At 42.6% G+C, this 23,321-nt stretch overlaps 2 protein-coding genes across 3 annotated transcripts in view; both read left to right on the top strand.

Annotated features, from left to right (window-relative positions):
- LOC107384320 (MAGUK p55 subfamily member 7) overlaps positions 1-10,062 on the top strand; it is a 47,740-nt gene extending 37,678 nt beyond the window's left edge. For both annotated transcript variants that reach the window (XM_015957519.3, XM_015957518.3), the window contains 5 exons: positions 3,014-3,094; positions 3,203-3,296; positions 3,547-3,655; positions 6,189-6,332; positions 9,592-10,062. In XM_015957519.3, coding sequence (XP_015813005.2) covers positions 3,014-3,094; positions 3,203-3,296; positions 3,547-3,655; positions 6,189-6,332; positions 9,592-9,822 — 659 coding nt within the window. In that variant the 3' untranslated portion in view covers positions 9,823-10,062. The remainder of the gene's footprint in view (positions 1-3,013; positions 3,095-3,202; positions 3,297-3,546; positions 3,656-6,188; positions 6,333-9,591) is intronic.
- Positions 10,063-15,764: 5,702 nt separating this feature from the next.
- The window catches only part of LOC107384319 (homeobox protein Mohawk), a 24,684-nt gene continuing 17,127 nt past the window's right edge, over positions 15,765-23,321 (top strand). The window contains exons 1-3 of the mRNA XM_015957517.3: positions 15,765-16,116; positions 17,692-17,851; positions 17,925-18,078. Of these exons, the coding sequence (XP_015813003.1) occupies positions 15,932-16,116; positions 17,692-17,851; positions 17,925-18,078 (499 nt within the window). The 5' untranslated portion in view covers positions 15,765-15,931. The remainder of the gene's footprint in view (positions 16,117-17,691; positions 17,852-17,924; positions 18,079-23,321) is intronic.

Genomic DNA, 23,321 nt, shown 5'->3' with positions numbered 1-23,321 from the left:
GAGTTTTCCCTTTTCTACTCGGGTGATGATGAGCAGGCACCCCCGCCCAACGCAGAGCAAAGCAACCCACCATCCCAGACCCCAACATGACGGCCAGCTCCCCCTCCTAGCCTCCAGCCCTGGGAAGCCAAGTGACAACAGAGGTGTGCTAAGACCCCTAGTCGCCCTCCGCCTGCTCCAATACAGTGTTAGTCGGGATGAGATGGAAAGATCCCCTTGCCAAATGCCGTTGAGTGTGCTCACTCCTAAGGCCCTAAGTGTGTGTTTGTGTGGAATGTCGTTGGTGGAAGTTTTTAATGTGCAAATAAAATTAAGGGGCAGACTGCGACAGGAATGCAGAAATGGGATCGACACCCACACCCCTGACTTGCCCATCACCCAAGGTCCTATATGCATGTTTGTGTGATGATGTGAAGGAGCAGGAGGAGAAAAATGTATGAGGATGGCTGGTTGGCGTAAGCTCTTCAGGGAGCCAGCTCCCCCACTGGCCCCAATAGGCACCTCTGTTGTCAAAATGCCCCCAGGGCATGGAGACCCCAGCTCATCTCGCCAGGGTCCAAAGCAGCAGTGTCACAGAGCCCCACGGAGTCCAAGGGCACCAACCCAGCCCCACCCCAGCAGAATATCTACTCCCTGCATTTGCACAACTTCCAGAACATGTAAGACATGGGACATCTAGGTAAGGTTGGGTCCTCCCCCTCCTGGACTTCCCCCTCCCCCGTGATGGGACAGAGTTGCTATTTCAGAGGAGCCAAGGTCCACCTGAGGCCCTTGAGCCTGGGCCATGCACTGCCGCTTGTTCCTGCCTTCTTCCCGGCAGCTTACGAGTCAAGATCTCATCCCCAAGTCCCCGCCCAGATCCCCAAATGGGGCCAGCCACCTCCACACCCGGAGCCCCCAGGCCTCCACCCAGACCTACTCAGGGGCGATGCAGCCACCAGGCAGCAACCCATGGCCGCCGCTGAGACCCCCTAAGGGGCCCCACTCACAACCACCAGTAGTCCACCCCCGAGGCAACCCAAGCACCTCCAGAGGGGGGCAGCAGCTCCCCAGCCCCAGATCCCCTCAGTGAACCCACCTCCAGACCTCCAAATGTAGACCCTCCGCCCCATCACCCACATCATCCTGCAGGACAATATCAATGAACCCCTATCATCACTATTTGATGGAACCGATCAAAGGAGTCCAGAGAGATTGACTTGGAGTGGAAGCAGAGGCTGTGTCAATTGTAATATGATTTAACAAAATATTTCTATACTGGTTAATGCAAAGAGTATCTCTATTTTCCCAATTCATGAGGATAGATCTCTTAGCAATGCATATGGCAGTCAGAACCACGTGAACCAAAGGTGTTTCAGTTGGGACATCGTCCAGGTTTTCCAGCAAGAAAAGAGAGGGTGAAGTTGGGATATGACATTTCAGACACTTTGACAGGTCTTCACATACTCTACCTGAAAAATTCCTGGACAGGTGGAAGGAACAGTGCGTGAATGTAATTGTCAGGAATGTTGTTTGTGCAGTGTGTGCAGTGTGTGTAGGTGTCAGACGACACAAACCCCATCCTGAACATCCAGTGACCTGTATATTGTGCTCTGTGTAGAATTTTGTACTGAATTAGTTGTAAATTGGGTGTGTGATCTTTTTTAAAGTTTAAAAAAAAAATTGGACCAGAAGTTCTGGTCAAAACTGACTGATAGATCCACCTCCCATTTTTCAATAGGGATTGCTATTCTATCATCTATTTTGGACAGTGTTTTATAAATTTTAGACAGTAGTTTGGGGGGTTTGAGATTATAGAAGTCTAATACCCTTGATGGTGTTAGTAATTCTACTTTATTAAGCTTAAAATTTTCTTTAACTGCAGATTTAATCTGGTGGTATTCTAAAAAGATATTCATCTATTCCAAATTGGGAGACTATTCTATTAAATCAATTTCCCTCTGGGATTAATAAAGTATTTTTGAATTGAATTGAATTGAATTTGAAATGGGATGAAGTCCAATCCTTCATATATATGTTGCAGGTATAGGATTCCTTTACTTTTCCAGTCCGGAAGGTTCATCATTTTGTTATTTAGCAAAATATCAGGATTATTCCAGATAGGTGTGCGTCTGCATGGTATTAGTGCTGACTCTGTCAATTTTAGATACTCCCACCATGCTGTCAGAGAGGTTCTGATACTAATACTTTTAAAGCCTTCATGTTTTCTTATGCTTGAGCTAATAAATGGTAAATCTGAAAGCTCTATTGTATTGCAAAGTGTCTGTTCCATATCTAGCCAGGACTCATCAAGTGGGTTATCTTGCAACCATCTTGGTATATATTGCAGCCTGTTGGCTAAGAAATAATAATAAAAGTTGGGTAAATCCAGTCCTCCTCTGTCTTTGGTCTTCTGAAGCATTTTTAAGCTATTTCGTGGAGGTTTATCCTGCCAAAGGAATTTAGTGATTGAGGAGTCCAGAGATCTAAAGGAGTCAAATGAAGGCTTGTTTGGGATCATTGAAAATAAGTAATTTATTCTGGGTAAGACCATCATTTTAATTGTAGCAACCCTCCCCATGAGTGATATCAGTAAGGATTTCCATCTTGCAATATCATCTTCCACTTTCTTTAAAAGTGGGATTTAGTTAGATCTGCCAACTTGGGAGAGACATTAATTCCCAGGTATGTGATATTCCCTGACTCAAATTGTGTATGAAGCAAACTGGCAAAAGGGAAATTAATTGGTGGAACTGTGGATTTTAACCAGTTTATTGAGTAATCTGAAACTGTTGAAAAAGAGTTTATCAGTTCTATTGCTTGACAGAGAGAGGATTGAGAATTCTGGAGAAAAAGTAACTAATCATCTGCATAAAGACTGATTTTATGTTCTATGTTCTTAGACTTTATTTTTTAATTTTGTGATGATTAATACAGATGGGTCATTTGTTGTTGGGCTTGTCTTGAGGGTAGCATTGCTACTCGTTGATCTTGAGAATTAATACTTACAGAACACATTGATTTTTGTCTCCAGGGCCAAGTGGTGTGGGTGTTACTGAACTGAAGAGGAGGCTGGTGATCTCAGACCCTGACCGCTATGGCGTCAGTGTGCCATGTAAGACAAATAAATTAGGCTTCATGATTGTCTCCATTTTCCCTCCTGCATTCTGAAACATATTTTGTGCTTTGATCGTTGTCTCAGACCTGCTTTGTTGCCTTTCAGATACTACACGCGAGAGGAGGAATCAGGAAAGCGATGGGGTGGAATATCATTTTGTCTCAAATCAAGTGTTTGAAGAACAGCTTCTGGATCATAGGTGTTGTATTTAAGGGACACGATTGTAAAGTAATTTTCTAATTCACTTTTACATGATTGTTTAAGGCTGAATATGGCTAAACATAGGTGTTAATCTTTGAATGAAATACAGTAGAATCAGAGCCATGTATCATCTAAAAAGGTTTACTACACATTGTCCTGTTTTAGTCTCTTCATTCACACTTAATTGTTTTGTTTTACTCTGACAGCCGCAGCTTTGCTCTAAATCCCCCCTCCCCCTGTGTCTGTAGGTTTGTAGAATACGGAGTTTATAAAGGTCACTACTATGGGACAAATCTAGACTCTGTGCATAGAGTGATGGCTGAAGGCAAAATCTGCCTCCTGGATCTACACCCTAGTGTAAGCATATTATCATCAACAATAATGTCATGTTGATGCTTATATGATTTAGAAATTTACTGATTTTGGTTCATAAAACCACTATAAAAACAGTCCAATGTTTTTGTCTCTCATGTAGTGTAATCGTTGTATTTGGTTGAGTGTTTTCTTTCTGTTGAACTGACTCATCTTAAGTAGTAAGAGTGAGATGTGGATCACTTTGCCCTGGGACTTACCCCCAAATTCCACTACCTCCGCTCCGCTGCGCTCCGCTCCGACACGAACGCCGGAGCAAAATCGGTCCCGTTCTAGTCAATCAGAGCAATTCCACTACTGCGGCCGTGCTCCGGCAGTGCGGCGCCGTGCGCCGCCCTCTGTTCCGGCGTCCGGCAAAAATAGAATCGATCCTATTTTTGCCGGACGCCGAAGCACCTCCGCAGTAAATGGACAGAAATCACAAACGCCCAACAGGAAAAGGAGCGAGCACAACTTCCGTTTTTCACAATACTTCGATAAACAAAAGGCGTTTTTTGTTTCATATGCACAGGTTTAACAACTTTTAACAACTATCAGTGGCGGCTGAAGTTTAAATGCACAAAAGTAAGCCATAAATACAGTTTCCACTATCAAAGTAGTCACACTTTGTTGATCCAAACACTGCTGATCTCTCAACACAAATGATGGGCAGATTAAACAGTTCATGCCGATGCTTCTCCCACACAACGGGTGTTTGGATCTAACTTCCGCGTTTATTGCTCGGACTGTATCGCAAGATCTCGAAAATCCCGCGCATGCTTGTTTGCCCCCCTCAGGTCTCCGCACCGGAGCGGAGCCGTTGTAGAGCGGGTACCAGTAAAAACTGAGTTCGGAAGCGAGCGGCTGCGGAAGGCGGGGGCGGACCGGAGCGGAGCGGAGCGGAGCGGAGGTAGTGGAATTTGGGGGTTAGTTTGGTTTGATGGGAGGCCACACATCAGTCTGCTGCACTGAAAAAATGTGGTTGAAATTCCACTAAATTAAACTCTCGTGCAAGAGGCCGGACACACCCTGAACAGGTCTCTAGTCCATCAAATTTGCCTACTTCCTCATCACATTACTGAGTCCATTCAGAATCATGACACTTGGTTTACTGGGATAAGACAATCAAAACCACTGTCAAAGACTTTTCTATGAGAACTGAAATGAGGAGCTGACAGGTCAACAAGGAATCTTTCTCAAGATGGGGACAACACAAATCATGGCCACAAGTGGTCCAGAGGGCACTGGACACACTTGGTTTAGTTCAAAAAATTCTGACACTATGGTTGATGTAAAAATGTAGTCAAGTAATCGAGTTAGGAACTAAAAAGTTTCCCTCAGTGTGTTTGTGAATGTTTTATTTTTCCATGCAATACTGTGATGGACATGCAACCTGTCCAGGGTTGTTGCCCAAGGCCTGCTGTCGGCACCAGCTTCCTGCAAGGATTAAATGGTAAAAATTATGACAAAAAGACAGATTTAAACCTCTATTTGTTTAATCATGAGGTAAAGGGGCTATTTCTGGGTTTCTTCAGAGTCTGAGTTTGGTGAAGTGTTGCCACCCCATAATGTCAAGCCAACCCGCTAGAGCCATTTCTAAGTTGTAAAGGAAAAACCACCAAAACCATGTAGAGCAGAGTCAAGCTGAGCTGTGCTGAGTAGTGGAATTGGGGCATTAGGGTACTTTTTCACACTTGATTGCTAACTGAGCCTCCAACCACGAGAAGGAAGCAGTGTTCAGACTGCTTGTTCAACCCATAGTGGCTCACCCATGCTACAAGAAATTCACTTTGCGAGTTTGAAGGCAACAATTGCCTTCAAACCTGCTGAGTGAATTAGCCTTGCATGGGAGGAAAACTGTCTGCCACCATGTTTCCGATGACTCGACAGCACAACAGATGCGGAATAAAAGCAGTGCAGCACAACGACAAGTGGAACAGGCAGATAAACGGCAGAACTCGGTGCCGGTTGAGCAACGCACACGGCAGCATAGCAGAACAGCAGGGTCTACCGTAGAGACCCACAACTTGCTCAATCTGGAAGTCAAACTGATGATCTTCCTATATGCTAACAGCTGAGTGGAGAGGAGAGCAGGCTGTACATACTGTCTTACTTTGGCGCCCTCCATTTCTCAGAGTGACAACCTGCCAGCAATTCCTGAGGCAGGAGCAATCGATCAATAACAGACTCCATGGTGCTACTGCAGAGTTTAGATAATACTCACACTTCACCTGATGCTGCAATCCTGTATTCAAATTCACCGCACCTCACAGGCCAGCAGAAGCAGACGTTTGCAGCAAAGCAGGGAGAACGCTAGCGCCATCCCAGGCTATATTTATATTAGCACCTCTAATGGTGATAGGTCACCCAATTACTCGGTGGCAGGTGGATTAATCCCACTACAATCGCAATACTTTTTGACGTAAATATTTAAGTATGTGAGTTACCTTTTGAAATAACTGGCAAAACACTGCCTAAGGCAAATAGAGAACCACTTGTGTCTTCATCTGATCCCTGTATTTTTTATTTTCCTCTGTAGAAAATAAAACACTTGTACAATTCTAAATTCCAACCGTACGTGGTGTTTGTGAAACCCCCCGGGATTGAGGAGCTACGCCTGACCAGGAGGAGAGCTAAGTTTGTCTGTGATGAAGGAAGCTTCAACATGGTCAAGATCTTTTCAGTAAGTAAAGTTGAGCAAGACTACAAAGCTAGAATTATCAGTTAAGCTAGGACTTGGGTTTAGATTTTGTGAAGACGTCTACTAGAAACTAAACCCACTTGATTAAAGCCTGCTGCCACACAAAATGAAACAGAAACCGACAACAGCACTTGAGATGAACAATCTTGACATTTAAGATTTATCAGAAACCGTTAGTTTTGTACACTTCACTAATTTGATTAAGAACTTCACTGGTTCAGATATTAGATGTTTTTGTAATGGATTTAACCTGAAGACTCGGAAATTCAGCCAAAACACAGCAATTAAACGTTTAAAGAAGATATTTATTTTAGAATGCAGGGGACTAAGGGAAGAGTAGAAAGTTCTGCTGTTAGGAACGGTGGAGACAGAGCAGCATGTGCTGTGATGGTTGGTAGAAGGGGGGAACTGTCTCGTTGCCAGCTATGAGAACTCCTCTTCTCGTTTGTGGATTTCAACTCCTCTCCTCAGAATTACACAGACAATTAGTACAGCCCAACAGAAGTTCATGAATCCAAAATCCAATGTCTAGGTTATATGTCTTGTTATAAAGTAGTCCCACATCTAAAATAGCATCTGTGATTCCTTTGTGTTGCTAAATATTCTCACTTGCAGTCAGTCTAATTATTTAAGTCACCAAGCAGAATAGGGATCACTACTGAGTGACTTTAAGGGCGTTTTTACTCATAATGCTAGTTGGATCCATTGACTTCCTGTGTTTTATGCTAAGCTCAAGAAAAAAAGAGTACAGCCGGGTTACGAGAATAACTGGGCATGTTGTAGGGACCACAGGAACAGAGCTAGGTGGGTTTAAATCCTATCTGTATGACAGATTTCCTTTTGTGAATGTACATGACAAATCTTCATACTCCATGGTTACTTGTGGAGTACCACAGGGTTCCGTGCTTGGACCAGTTCTTTTTACTATATATTTATAAGCTTCCAATTAGTAAAATCATTAGATAGCATGGGATCAATTTTCACTGTTATGCTGACGATACTCAGTTGTGTTTATCCATTAACCCTGATTAACCTAATCAGTTAGTTAGATTACAGATTTGTCTTGAAGACATAAAAAATTGGATGACTCTAAACCTTCTGCTTTTAAATCAAGACAAGACTGAAGTTCTCATCTTTGGACCGGAACTTCAGAAAACGAAACTGCTTAGTCAATCACCTGACCTAAACGGCATTAAATTGGCCTCAAAGTAAGTAACCTTGGTGTTGTCTTTGACCAGGACTTGTCGTTCAAATCCCACATTAAACAGGTTTGCAGAATTTACTTCTTTCATTATTGCAAAGATTAGAAGCATCCTTTCCAGGAGTGATGCTGAAAAACTACTTTATGCATTTATGATCTCAAGACTGGATTACTTTAATTCATTACTCTCAGGAAGTCCACAGAATGCAGTTAAAAGTCTTCAGAGTTCTGATGAGAATTAAAAAGAGAGATCATATCTCTCCTGTCTTGGCTTCCCTACATTGGCTGCCTGTTAAATTCTGAATAGATTTTAAGATCCTCCTTCTCACATATAAAGCTCTTAATAATCAAGCTCCATCAAACATCAGTGATTGCTCTATATGTTTCTAACAGAACACTTCGCTCTCATACTGCAGGTTTACTGGCGGTTCCTAGAATATTTAAAGGTAACGCTTCCTTTTACAGTCCCCTAATTACTAAGTACTTACATGGCAATTACATAATAATTTAAAGTGTATAAATGTAATAAAGTGTAATTATTGTGTAAAGCAGTATTTACTGGGAATGATTAATAAAATGAAAACTAGAATTAAACCTGAGTAACATGGTAATAACTGTTTAAGAACTCAGAAACAATAATACACTGTAACTTACTATGTAATTACCATTTAAGTACTTAGTTATTAGGGGACTGTAAAAGGAAGTGTTACCTATTTAAAAATAGAATGGGGCAGATCTTTTAGCTATCAGGCTCCTCTCTTGTTGAATCAGCTCACAGCTTTAGTCCGTGAGTTAGACACCTTGTCTACTTTTAATGCTAGGCTTAAAATATTTTTATTTGATAGGGCCTATGGTTAAATTCTGATGTAAGCCCAGATCTGGGTGAGTGGTGGGTAGAGGGAGTTGCAGTGTACAGTGGAGAATACAGTCGGTAAAGATGGCTCTCCCTTGCCCTGCCTCCAACATGCCTCCATCTAAAAGGCTAGGTTATCCAGAATTTTCTCTGTAGTTATGCTGCTATGGGCTTAGACTGCTGGAGGACATACTGACCACTTTCCACACTCTACTACTTTCAATTCAATTCAATTCAATTCAAGTTTATTTATATAGCACCAAATCACGACAAGAGTCATCTCAAGGGACTTCACATAATAAACATTCCAATTCAGGTCAGTTCATTAAGCCAATAAGAAAAAATGTTTCCTATATAAGGAACCCAGCAAATTGCATCAAGTCACTGACTAGTGTCAGTGACTTTACAGCAATCCTCATACTAATGTGACAGTGTGAGCGTCCTGTCACAATGTCCCGATTGATCATGCGCCCTGGCTACTTGGCCAAGGGGATGTCCCTTTGGCTGACTGGTTAGCACACGCGACTCTCACTCGGGAGTCTGGGGATTGAATCCCGCCCGGGCCCTCGTTTCTCCACCTTGCCACATTTGGCATTGTTGGCAGGATCCATGTAGTACTGTCAAGTAGGTCCATGGATGTGAAGTTTGTGGCACCCTGCGTGGGAGCACGAGGATGTGCTTGTGGAAAGAGGGGGGAAGATGTGACAGTGTGAGCGTCCTGTCACAATGTCCCGATTGATCATGCGCCCTGGCTACTTGGCCAAGGGGATGTCCCTTTGGCTGACTGGTTAGCACGCTCGACTCTCACTCGCATCTGGAACTCATCGCAAACCACACTCATTTTAGTTTCTGAGTCAGACAGCGTTAGAAATGTTTGCTTTCTGTGGGAGAGCCTGGTGAAGAATATGAAAAGAAAACAAAATATTAAATGACTAAACTGTGACAAATGAAACTGCATAATTGTTAAAAATTTGTAATTATGCCATATGCCCCACATAACCCATCTATATAGAAACCTCTCAGTGTAGCTGTAAAGTAACACATTTGTGTGATTCCAATTGAAAATTCAGGAATATTTTTTCATTAAGTCACCAACAGTCCGGTCTCTGTGAGGTGCAGGGCTTCATTCATTCGTTCGTTCGTTCGTTCGTTCGCTCATTCATTCATTCAGCATCTTTTGTCCACAGGAGGAGGATTTTGAGGACATGATTGACTCGGCTGAACTTCTGGAGAGGCAGTACGGTCACCTGTTTGACAAGCTGATCGTTAACGGAGACATTGCCACATCATTTAAGCAGTTGAAAATGGAGCTTGAAAAGATGGTGGAGGCAGAGGTCCGGTGGGTCCCTGCAGACTGGAATGATTCTACACCAACAAAACCATGGAGGAGCTGCAGTTATTTGACCAGTTGGAATTGAACGGAGATCACAGGAACAGACACTGGCTTTAAGATCGTCCACTTTAGTTTCCACGTGATTCGTTTAAACATCTTGCCTAATTGGCTATCTCACAGTTTTACCAACAATAACTCATGAGATCATGATGGTGTTTTACATTTTTTTGCTTTTGAGTCATATTTTGAGCATGTTTTCAACACCTTTGATGTGTGTGCGTGCGTGCGTGTGTGTGTGTAATCAATTAGACATCATTTTTTCCTGTTTCAGTCTTTTCTTCCCATCTGTTTAATAGCCGGTTTCTCTGCTGGCACCTAGCAGACACAACTCACACAAAGTTAAAAGGAAAGTCTCCAGAATTTGCGGCTGAATGTTGAACTTTGCTGCCAAGTTGCAAACATCAGCATGTACTTATTCTGACAGCTGCTGAACTTAAATAACATCCACTAGAGGCAGTTAGTAGCAGCAGGACATTTAATACAATTTGTGCAAAAAAAGACGACGACAGTTACGGACGATGAGCACAAACCTTTGTCAGGAATCCAGACTTGGTGCTTCACTTTTCATTCTAGGTGGTGAACAACCTTAATCTTTTTAGTCGACACGTGCCTTCCTCTTCTTTGGTGCTGTGCTCAGTTGGGTGTGAAGGAGTGTTAATGTGTCTGGCTGGAAGGAAGAGGGAGCAGTGTGATGGTTCCAGGGAACTTGGGCCTTTCCAGTTGTGCAAAGGGAAATTATGACCACTCATAAAAGTTGACTGAGAAAGTGCAGCCAGTCTTACAGGCTACACTGCAGGAATGAAAAGGCACTTCGTTTACTTTTGAATGTTTATTGTCAGTGTCAAACACACACCAGGAAGTTGTTGGCACGAATGAGTGAAAACACACCAACCGATATGTTTTCTGTCACACTTCTTCTGACAGGCCTGAAATGGAGCATCAAGCCAAACTGTGGCAGTTGTTTCATCACAGCCCTGAAAATCTTGCAGACACTCTGAGATCATCTCAGAGTGTCTGCAAGATTCTGTTGACGACGCCAACATGATCCAATGAAAACCCTCCATTTGATGTTCTCTGCAGCAGCCACACAAAACATTACACAAATGCATGATGTCAAGTTGGTTTGGGATCATTTGGCACCATTTGAAGTTCATGAAAATAAACACAGACATTTTAAACAATATATCCATTTAGCAAAAGATGGTTATGATCTAAACATCTACTACAGTTTTCTTATTCGCTCTTCCTTCTTCCATCTCAGGAACATTGCTAAGCTGAGTCCCATTCTGTCTCGCTCTGAACTTGAGACAGTTCTCCACACCTTCATCTCCTCACGCTTAGACTACTGTAACTCTCTTTTCACGTGTCTGAGCAGAACCTCCCTGAACCGTCTACAGGTGGTTCAGAATGCCTGTGCTCGGCTTCTGACCAAGTCCGCCAAACACACCCACATCACCCCGCTTCTCCTCCAGCTTCACTGGCTGCCAGTCAACTTCAGAGTTCATTTCAAGATCCTGGTTCTGGTCTATAGGGCCTTACATGGACAAGCACCATCTTACATTGGTGATCTTCTTTGTCCCTACACCCCCAGCATGTCCCTGAGGTCCAGTGATCAAAGCCTACTGGTTGTGCAGCGCACCAGGCTAAAGACCAAAGGTGACAAATCATTTGCTGCTGTGGCCCCCAGACTCTGGAACTCTCTCCCCCTGAGCCTGAGATCAGTGGACTCAGTGGTCTCCTTTAAAAAGCAGCTGAAGACTCACTTGTTCAAAGTAGCTTTTGTATGACCTTCTTCACCACTCTCTCTTTATTCTGCTCTCCCCACCTATTCCACCTTCCTCAGGATCCACTGATTTCCCTCTTTCCTGTTCACTCTCTCTCTTTCTTAACATTTTTTTCCTTTAAATCCCAATTGCCTATTTTTGCTCATTTTAAATATATTTTTAAACATTTTCTAAATGCTTTTTTATATTTTAACTTTTTTTGTTTTGTTTTTGTGAAGCGCCTCATGATTTTTATCTTGAGAGGCGCTATAGTAATGATATTTTCTTCTTCTTCTTCTACATGTGCTAACAGAATATGGGCGATACTGCAACAAATCCAAAGCCAAGAAAGAAAAATCTTTTTTGTAAATTTTCTGAAATTTGCTGATTCTTGAACAAGCAGCAACATTTGTAGACAGTAAATGGTACCTTAAATGTCACGTTATAAGGATGGAGATGGTGGACCATGTGTGGTGGGGGTTCCAGAGGCAGAAGAGCAGGCAACGGATGAAAAAATAAAAATGGTTTAATTAATATGGCAGGTAGGACGGTACAGCAGGAGCAAATGTAACACCGTGAAAACACAACAATGATCTGACACAGGACATACGAGACAGGAGGTATAAATACACTGGGGAAAATCAGGAACACCTGGGCATGTCAACAAGGGCAGGTGAAACCAATAAACAACTAATCAGGGCAGGAGAGGAACACAGTCAGGAAGGCAGGGGCAGATCGTGACATTATAAGTTGGTGCTAGAGTTTCTTAGGAAAATTAAGGTATTTAGTAGAATTTAGTTTTTTATTATTTTTCTATATATATATATATATTTTTTTTTTTTTTTTTTTTTCTCTCCTCGCTCTGACTCACACTCCTGCACAGTAGGTGGCGGTAATGCACCTTAAGTTGGTTGCCACCCGCCATTTAACCGGAAAGGAAGAAGAAGAAGAAGATCGTGACATTAAAAGGTTGTTGTTCTTCTCTCTTGTCTCCAAAAGCTTGTAAAAAAAAAGGGGGGGGGGTATTTTATTTTTTTGTTTGTTTGTTTTTGCTATTTTCAGATGTGTTTTATTTACTTCCTGAACAGTTTCTGCATATTTTAAGTAATAAATATAGATTTGACTGAACTAAGGAATAATCCAGAACATCTTCATGATGATTCCAGGATAGCTGCTCAGAAATCCCTCCCCCTGCAACTCTGTTATGGTTGTTGTGCTGGTAAGAGCTTTTGGCCCAGGTCTTTCTTCACCACAACGCACTGGTGCTCACGGTGCTTTGGGATTACCAGAGGTGTGACCAAGGCACTGCTTTGCAAGTCACAATTAAGTCACAAGTCTTTCCAGTCAAGTCTCGAGTCAAGTCCAACTCAAAGACAACCAAGTCCAAGTCGAGTCCAAAGTCAATGATGTAGAAGTCCAAGTCAAGTCCAAGTCCTTAACTTTGAATTTTCAAGTCATAATCAAGTCATCTGTCCAACTTCAATTTAATGACAATGATAATAAATAAATTCCAGAAATAAAGCTTCGAAAAGCTTCATTTCTTTGCTCAAACAAGCAAAAAGTGCAACTTTAAACTGGTTGTAAACAAAGTGCTGCTGCATTTAGCAGTAAATCAAACCCAGAACGAAGAATGATTTATGAATTTTGTCCACAGCGTGCCACTTTTGTGCTAAAATATCAAATGTGCTCAAGTCGTCATCAAGTCAACAAATGCAAGTCGATTTAAGTTGCAAGTCATTGGCGTTCAAGTCCGAGTCAAGTCGTAAGTCTTTATAGATTTTATCAAGTCAAGTCAGAAGTCGTTAAAATAATGACTTGAGACTGACTCGAGTCCAAGTCATGGGTCTCGAGTCCACACCTCTGGGGATTACTATGGACTACCAGCAGGGGCACAGATAGGATTTTGAAACTGGGGGGGACAAAGTTCCAATGTACCCTCCCCCAAACACACACACGCACACACACACACGTACACGTACACGTACACATACACAAACTATTGCAAGCACCTTAACTAGAGCTCAGACAGTTTGTGTAATTTCATTCAATGGTTTACGTAAAAACTAACTATTATATACGTGTTTGAAGCCATTATGCAATGGAACGCTGGCAACAAAGCTCTGCCTGATCAACACTATAAATGGTAAATGATCTGCACTTGCATAGCGCCTCTCAGAGTAAGGACTCCAAATCACTTTACACTACAGTGTATCATTTATCCATTCACACACTGATGGTGATGAGCTACGATGTAGCCACAACTGCCCCAGGGCACACTGGCAGAGGCGAGGCTGCCGAGCACTGGCGCCGCCAGTCCCTCCGACCACCACCAGCAGGCGACGTGGGTTAAGTGTCTTGCCCAAGGACACAACGGCAGCAACAGACTGAGCGGGACTCGAACCTGCAACCTTCCAATTATGGGGCGAGCACTTAACTCCTGTGCCACCATCGCCCTCATGATAACATGAAAGGACAATGAAAGCCTCTCAAAACTCACTTCAAAGCAAATAACTGAGGACTAAGGCTAAAAATGCATGTGTGAGGTCTAGTCCACACGTAGCCGGGGGTTTTTGAAAACGAATATCCGCCCCTCCAAAAACTTGCATCCACACCACCACGTTTTAAAAACAAACTCTGTCCACACGTACCCGGATAAATACGTTGTTAAGGACATGCCAGACCTGTAGGTGGCAGTACTTCCCCCGTTCTTAACCTCGTCCTTCGTCTGTGGTCTTCCGCAAGGAGCAGTAATTCCGCTTGCAAAAACAAACAAGCAAAAAGCGCTTGGACAATTGATGGATCGGGTACTGACAGAGCACAGCTCTGAGGGCTTCCATGCTGTCGGCTAGTGTAAACACAGGTCGCACACGTGATGTCAGCATTTTTTTGTTGCCGAAAGTGACGTTGCGGACCTTAAAACTCCGGTTTTGTCCGTCCACACGCAGACACCCAAAACAGAGAAAACGCAGATCTTCACTTTGGCCGGAGTTTTTAAAAAGATCAGTTTTCGAGTGAAAAAACTCCGTTTTCGTGTGGATGACAGGCCAAAACGTAGAAAAATATCTACGTTTTGGCAGATCCCCGGCTACGTGTGGACAGGGCCTGAATAAGTCTTGCTACATATTTTTAGGCCTCTCTGGAGTTTGTGAACCTGAAAGACATAGAACACACAGATATGAGTGCTAAGTGATCCAAACAAAACAGAATCAGTGCTTTTTTACAGGTCTCCAAGCAGCCAACGCGGGTATTTTCAAGCTAATATCAGCAGTCTAGTCAGTGAACACATCACAGAGGGACAGAGGTAAATGGTGTGTGATAGCATGAAGCATTCTCCAAATGCTTCCCGGGAATGTGAGGAGGAATTTACAGCACCTAAAGGAGATGTTTCTGCTCCTTGCGTTTCAGCTTTTAAACCACTGAAACTTTCAACTGCAAGTTTTAAATTCTAAACATGGTGGAAAGTTTGAGAGGCTTTTACAAGTTAAGACGAGTGCTTTTTTAGCCAGAATTTCACATTTAAGCAGCAGCCAGGAAAACAAAAAGAGCTTTACTAAAAATACTCAAACATAAGTTTTTGATCATGCATGGCGGTGTCGCTGAAACAAACCCAAACAATCCTGCATCAGAGTGTTAGCGCATCATAATGAACATCATACACTCATCTGTTTGTGACTGCTCGTCAGATTCAAGACAGCTGCAGGTATGAGCTCATATATCTGCATCAAGCACAAAATATTCTGCTTTACAAGTAGATTTTCATCAAAATGCTCACTAAAATCATAAAACAGCAGGATTTCCTGCATGACGTGAGCCATCATCTTGAGGTTTTGCTGGCTATTAGCAACCATGTAATTATGCTCCTAAATTTCCATAATCCCCCGGTAAAACATGGAGGTTTATTTGCTGACACATTTTTTTTATCCACACCACAAGATTCACGAGAACCACGTGTGTCATGTCGAAAATACGAGTGTATATTTGTGCTGCTGCGCCACAGTTCAGATTGTCTTTCTAGTAAATGTAATGACCAGGATTTCTGTTATTTGTTGTGCAGCAGTTTTCATATCATGTTGCTGGTCTTCAGGCTTTCCCTTGCAGGGCTGTCCAGAGAAGTGATTGGACAGTAAGGGGACCAATAGGTGGCAGAGCAGCAGGTTATTTGATTTTTCTTCACACAGCTCAGAAAAACCAGCCATCATTTGACTTCAGGAACATTATTCTCCAGCTTGACTCTCCTCAGGCAGGGGAGGCAGTTTGATTTGTTCTGCTTTTCCATCAGATCTTTAAACAATAGGAACCTGGTTCTGTTGGCCTCTGGAAGTCTGCTGACGCTCCTGCTGATTGAGGAGAACTAAATGTTTTGTTTTTTTTATGGAAAAAATTGTGACTATGAAGTCGGATACTGGGCTTGATTTGGATGACAGCAGGAGAGCAGCGGAAAGGAGCGGTTTGAACTGTGCAGACTTACCTCAGACGAGGTTGCCAGACAGACAGGACACAGACATGCTGCTCAGCCAGAAGACGACTGACAACAGCTCCGCCCTGACGTACCGAAGGTAGGATTGTTCTGCTGTTTCTGTGTGACAGCTTTTCAAGAATGTAAGAGCCAAAACAAGTAGAATAGGTTTGTTGTAGCACGTTGTGATATCTGTGAAAGTTGCTCTATAAATACATTTTATTTTATTCATTTATATACTAAACGATAGGTGACTTAATCATGTATCGCATTCTTCCCCATTCATGAAATCATTTGTACCCCATTAGGTGAGATCTCGCGTGGAGCCCCAGTTCGAGGGAGATTGTCAGTGATCTTGTATTTGTTTGATTTTCTAATAACTGCTGCAACAGTTGATCTCTTCTCACCAAGCTGCTTGCCTCTGATCTACCTTGGGGGGTACCACAGGGCTCGATATTGGGACCTTTGTTGTTTTCTATTTACATTCTGCCCTTAGGTGACATTTGTCGTGAGCTTGGAGTTCAATTCCACCTTTATGCTGACGATTGTCAGCTGTACCTGCCTCTGAACACGTCAAGCGGTCTCTCTATTTCTACTCTTACAAACTGTTTGAGGGAGATCAAGACCTGGATGACTGGAAATTTTCTGAGCCTAAATGATCAGAAAACAGAGGCTATATTGTTTGCTCCAAGCATACACTGTGACTCTTCCCTAACTGACTGTGGGTCATTTAATGGCCAGCTGACTACATCGGTGACTAATCTTGGTGTTAAACTGGATAGCGCCCTTAGTTATGATACCCACATCAATGGAGAGATCTCCTCCTCCTTTTTCCACCTTCGTCGGCTGGCAAAGATCAAACCGTTTTTGACACGTCATGATCTTGAGACGGTGGTCCATGCTTTTATTACGGTGCGATTGGACTACTGCAACTCTGTTCTATTCGGTGTGAGCAAGGGCTCAATAGCCAGGTTGCAAATGGTCCAGAATGCTGCTGCCAGATTTTTAGAGGGCAGGCGCAAGTCTGACCACATTACTCCTGTCCTGGCTGCGCTTCACTGGCTGCCCGTTGATGTTAGGATTCATTTTAAAATACTTTTACTAGTTTTTAAAATGTTAAATGGTTTGGCCCCTCCTTACTTGGTGTCACTACTTCAACCATACACCCCTTCACGGTCACTCCGCTCGGAGAACCTCATGCTCCTCTCGGTCCCAAGAACACGTCTAAAGACGTGTGGTGATAGGGCTTTTGCTGTGGCAGGTCCTAAGCTTTGGAATAAGCTTCCTCTGAGCATAAGGGCTTCCACCTCTGTTGCGGTTTTTAAGGCAAGGCTAAAAACATATTTTTATGAACTGTCTTTTAACCTTTCTAACTAGTTTTATTGTTTTACTTATAGCGATTTTACTCATTGTATTTTTATCTATATCGTGTGATACAAAGTTTTATTTTCTGGACTTAATGTTTTATGTTTTTATTTGATCAGTGTAGCGCCCTGGTGGCATCTTTTTGTCTGTAAGGCACGATTTATAAATAAAGCTGAGTTGAGTTGAGTGTGCAATCCTGTCCTTAGACAGCTCTCTGGTCTTGACCATGGTGGAGGATACATGTGATGTTTTTGTGTCAAAGTCCAAAGAGTGTTTTTAGTGAATTCACCGTGTCTTCTGACTCCTACAGGTCTTGCCTTAGTGGGGTTCAAGTTCGCCACAAGAGACAAGTTCTTCAGGACATGGCCCGGCCGTTAAAACACTGGCTCTACAAGCATCGGGAAAACCCTTACCCCACTAAAACTGAGAAGGTCCTGCTGGCTCTGGGCTCACAAATGACGCTAGTCCAGGTGAGACCAGATCATGATGTTTTAATTTGTGAGCCGGCTGGTTATTCTTATAAAACATCTGATCTCTGTGCAGGTCTCTAACTGGTTTGCAAATGCTCGGCGGAGGCTGAAGAACACAGTGAGGGAGCCTGATTTAAGCTGGGCCCTGAGGATCAAACTGTACAACAAATACATCCAGGGGGCTGCTGAGAGGCTGAGTGCGTCCAGTGACAGCAAAGACTCAGACTGTAAGACTTCTGTTGGTTCATTCAGACTTATTTTCACTTCCTTTTACAAAGGCAAGAAAACTGGATCTTAGCTTTAGAACTTGTGTGTGTGTGTATGTGTGTGTGTGTGTGTGTGTGTGTGTGTGTGTGTGTGTGTGTGTGTGTGTGTGTGTGTGTGTGTGTGTGTGTGTGTGTGTGTGTGTGTGTGTGAGTGCGTGTGTGTGTGTGTGTGTGTGTGCGTGTGTGTGTGTGAGCGTGTGTGTGCGTGTGTGTGTGCGTGTGTGTGCGTTTGTGTGCGTGTGTGTGTGTGTGTGTGTGTGTGTGTGTGTGTGTGTGTGTGTGTGTGTGTGAGCGTGTGTGTGTGTGTGTGTGTGTGTGTGTGTGTGTGTGTGTGTGTGTGTGTGTGTGTGTGAGTGAGTGTGAGTGAGTGAGTGTGTGTGTGTGTGTGTGTGTGTGTGTGTGTGTGCGTGCGTGCGTGCGTGCGTACGTGTGCGTGTGTGTGTGAGGGGTAGCATTAGAGACTCAGCCTACTGGGTCCACATGGATCAGGTCCCTACTCTGCTAAGACCAAAAGTGAGCGGTGGTTCATTTGGGTGGCCTGGCCTTCATCTTTATTCTAGCCCTACTTCCGTGTTTATCCTCACCTAGATACTTTAGTAGCAATATACAAAAATAAAAATAAAAATACAGAACCCCATACAAGCTAGTTTACAAGGTTTTTTCTCATAATTTTTACCACATTTGGCTACATATGTAACAAATGATCAACCAGATGTGATAAGTCCATATGAATATGTAATATCAATCTGATTGATATTTGAATGTTTAATCAGAATACTTTAGTTTCTTTTATTTATCAGGGACCATGCACACTTCATAATAATTCAGTCAAGTTTAGTTTATAAAAGTGAATTAATTCAATTTCCCTAAACTAATGATTGTACAAGACAAGGTATGAAAGGAATGATGGAACGCAATGGATAAAGTGATTGAATGTAATGGATGAGATGATGGAATGGAAGCTAGATGTTTTATGCAAACTTTTCTTACGTATCTGAGAGAGTTTGTGAAGTCTGGGTTGTAAAATCAATTTGGCAGTATAGTTTTATAAGCTAGAGATTTGTTTATAACGACTGACACAATTTGTGTCAAGTCTGCACGTCCTTGTGTGAAGATCCCCAAGCGATCCAGGGGGTCAGGAGGTCGAGATGTAAACTGCCGATGGCGTGGACCTCTGGTATCGGAGCTCGTAGCCAGCTCAGATTTCGACCCATCTAGTCTGGGTAATCTTCCAGGTGGAGGCAGGAAGCTGGAATGCTTGTTTTGCATCTAATTCTGTTCGTGGCTCTCAAAAGAGCCGTTTTGTTTGATATCACCAAGCGTTGCAGAGAGGTTTTGACCTGAGGTCAAAAGGTGAATGGTTTCAAAATGCTTGTTTCCCTGATTTAGCTGGCTCGGAAGGCAGCTAGAAACTGACTAGATCAGGAAGTAATTCCTGTTTTATCAAATCACATTGTTGATAAATTTGGCGAATCAGAATTTGACAGGTTTGAAGGCATTTTCAAAACAGCTCAGAATGTCACGCCTTCAGTCAGATATTCAGAGAGGTTAACTCTTTGTGTCAACATGTGAAGTGAATGTTAAGCATTAATAACAATCTTCTTATAATGTGTGTGAGTATACTGATAAATGAAAACATCTTGTTCATTCAACACATTTGATTATTTCAACCTATAAATTGTAACGTCACCTATAAACTTTCAGGAAGATGAACTTTATACAGAGTAAAGATGCAGGACTCTCGCTTCTGCATGAGACCTTGGCTGAAGATGCTACGTCTCCTTTGTAGCTCTCTGGTTTGGAGGCCAGACAGATGGTAACTTTGAGTCTGCACATTAAAAATTACTTTCTGGTCATTTTGACCTTTGATTTGTTACAAAGTATATTTCAAAAACAACTATACAAATGAAAAAAGCCTCACAACACAAATGCTTTAAACTTTTAACTTTTGTGTTTTGGATTTCTGTAAAGATACTGACACAAGTCAGTGACTCGATGCACTCTGCTGGGTTCCTTACATAGGAAACTTTTTACTGATTGGCTTAATGAACTGACCTGCAGTGGAATGTTTACTTTGGGAAGTGCCTTGAGATGACTCTTGTCGTGATTTGGCCCTATGTAAATAAACTGAATTGTTGTAACGTGTTGTAAGTGGTTACATCCCTTACCCCTCACACTGCCGCCATTCTCGTCCACAGCCTCGTCACCTCCCATCTCGATTATTGCAATTCACTTCTTTATGGTCTCCCCAACAAACTCCTTCATAAACTGCAACTGGTCCAGAATTCAGCAGCCCGTATTATCACCAGAACCCCTTCCTTTCACCACGCCACCCCGGTTCTCCAGCAGCTTCACTGGCTCCCAGTTAAATTCAGGTCCATCTTCAAAATTCTCCTCCATACCTTCAAAGCCATCCATTACCTCTCTCTTCCATACATCTCAGACCTTATACGTATTAACACCCCCTCCCGTTCTCTCAGATCTTCTTCCTCCATCCATCTTGCAGTTCATTCTGGCCGTCTCGCTACCATGGGGAGCAGAGCTTTCAGCCACACTGCTCCCCGTCTCTGGAACTCACTCCCCCCAGACATCAGGAACATCGACAGTTTCACCCTTTTCAAAACCAGACTCAAAACACACATGTTTAAATCTGCCTATGACCTCTGATTTTATTTAACTTTTTCTCTCTTTGTTTTTTCTTCTTTGCGTTTCATTGTTGTTTTATTGCTGTTTTAATGTATTTTCTGTCAAGTGACCTTGGGTGTTCTGAAAGGTGCTTTTAAATAAAATGTATTATTATTATTATTTTTACTTTTAATAAAAGAATGATAAGATGTGAGATTCCTTACAAATATGAATTATCAATATTATTGATCTTTTGAAATTTGATCTAAGATTAAACCAGGTCTTTTTGGTAGTTCAGGGAAATCACGTCTTCTTAATAATTTGAGACAGAGGCAAAAATAAAGTTTATAAAAAAAGTCAATGTAATTATATATTTCTACTACTAATGATGACAAATTATGATGAACGATGGTTGAAACAAGATAACTGAGACATTGAATGAAAACCTTATTAAGTGTCTTAGAAACTTGTGATGTTTGGGTTGTAAAATCAGTCTGACTGTATGGTTTAACAAACTATCAATTAATAAAACCATCCCCACCAGTTGTGCAGAATCTACAAACCCTTTGTAGTGAAGGCTCCCGGCGATCCAAGGGCCTGAAAAGTCAGTTCGGACAGGCTGCAGGTGAAGTTGACTACTGTGGTATTGGGGCACGTAGTTCCACCCCAAATACCGAACCGCTGGTCTGAGCAGCCAGGTGACTGCTGGAAGCTGGCATAACTATTTTGCATCTGATGCAGTTTTGAAAGTTTGCAAACAAGATTTGACCTGGAGGATGGTTCCTTACGCTTTACTGAAACAGTCGGCCAAACCAGGCAGCTCGCTAGAACTGACGTGTTCAGGAAGTGAACTCTCTTTCAGTAACGTTATTAATGTGGGCATTATCAAAGATGTCAGACGCCACTCCTTTCCCAAACACTTAGAGGTTATCTCCCTTAATGTGAACTAAAAATGTCAAACATTAATGTGAATGTGGCATGGTGGAGAAACGAGAGCCCAGGCAGGCTCCCGGTTTAGAATCACACATGCTAACCAGTCAGCCAAAGGGACATCCCCATGGCCAAGCCAGGGCGCATGATCTATCGAGATGCAGTGACCGGACGTCCATCCTGTCACATGAAGTACATATGTTCAGCATTAATGTGAAGTAAATATTATAAACATGCATAATAATATTATTAATGTGTGATTATACTAGGGCTGCAGCTATCGAATATTTTTGTAATCGAGTACTCTATCGAATCTTTTTTTCGATTAATCGAGTACTCTAATAAATTACCCTTTTGTGTTTGTAAACCATTATATCATATATTGATGAGCCAAGATGGCGCCGAGTATGGCTGCCTCGTCGCGAGCTCCACCAAGTTCCAACATTACACGCTCCACACTGTACATTAATGCCACTGTTTTGCACATACCAACCTCTGTACATTTTATATCTCTTATCTTATTGTTTACTTTATTCATTTGTATACTTAGATTAGCCATTTTTATATTTTACTTGTTTTTACATTACTGTATTTTTGCACAACTCTGTTGCTGTGAAGCTCGCACACAAGAATTTCACTCGCATGTACTGTACCAGTGTACCTGCACATGTGACGTGACAATAAAAGTGATTTGATATCAAATAGCATGTTATAATTATGAAAGACCTCTTAAAATGAGCAAGCAATTGCCAGTTATTCTTCAAGTTTTATTCAAAATTAGTTTGCATAACTTCAGCACTTCAAATTTACTTCACAGTAAACAAATGCCTGTGCAAAAAATAAGTAAACCTGAGCCGATTTTCCCCTCGTGCGAGAATCTGCTAGCCTGTAGTGATGTGTCGGTCGCGAACGAACCGGCTCTTTGAAGTGAACGATGGGAGCCGGCTCGTCATTGGGAGCCGTCCCCTCCCCTCCCCCCTCCCCCCCCCCCCTGCCTTGGTGAAAGCTACATGTGATTGGTCAACATGTGTAACTGCGTGTCCAGACTGTCCACACACAGAGCAGTAGAGGCGGGGAAGAGGGAGAATCAGACTCAGACAGACACACAGCAGAGCATATGTGGGTGGAGGGAGACGAGAGGGAATGAGGAGGAGGAAAAAGGCGAGCGAGAGAGAGGAGAGTGCGACGAAGACGGTGAGAAAATGAGCGCCAGCAGTAGGGAAGTGGAGATTTCTTAAAGTGTTCAGTTATTAAATCCATAGAAATGATAAATATTTGATATATTGCTTTTTTTTACATTAGTAAATTATTTTACATATAGTTTAGTATTATTTTGGTTATAAATGTACTCTACGCAACAGAAAATCTGAGGAGCCACTTGGGAGCCAAAAGAGCCGGCTCTTTTTGGTGAGCTGAGCCAAAAGAACCGACTCTCTAAAAAGAGCCGTAATTCCCATCACTACTAGCCTGCAAGTCAGACAAAAACTAGGAGGATAACGCTGCGAGCGGCTGCGGCCCAAACAGAACCAGAACCGCTCACGGCGCAAACAGCTCGCCGGCTGTTTCCCTATTAACACACGTCCGTTTTAATTTCCACACTTTTTTTCTCACACTAACAAGGATTGCCAAAAGCATGTTTGCTGTGGTTT

Source organism: Nothobranchius furzeri, chromosome 11, assembly GCF_043380555.1.
Source record: "Nothobranchius furzeri strain GRZ-AD chromosome 11, NfurGRZ-RIMD1, whole genome shotgun sequence".
NCBI lineage: Eukaryota > Metazoa > Chordata > Actinopteri > Cyprinodontiformes > Nothobranchiidae > Nothobranchius > Nothobranchius furzeri.
Note: the sequence above shows the minus strand (reverse complement) of the source record. Positions and strands in the feature narration are given on the sequence as shown.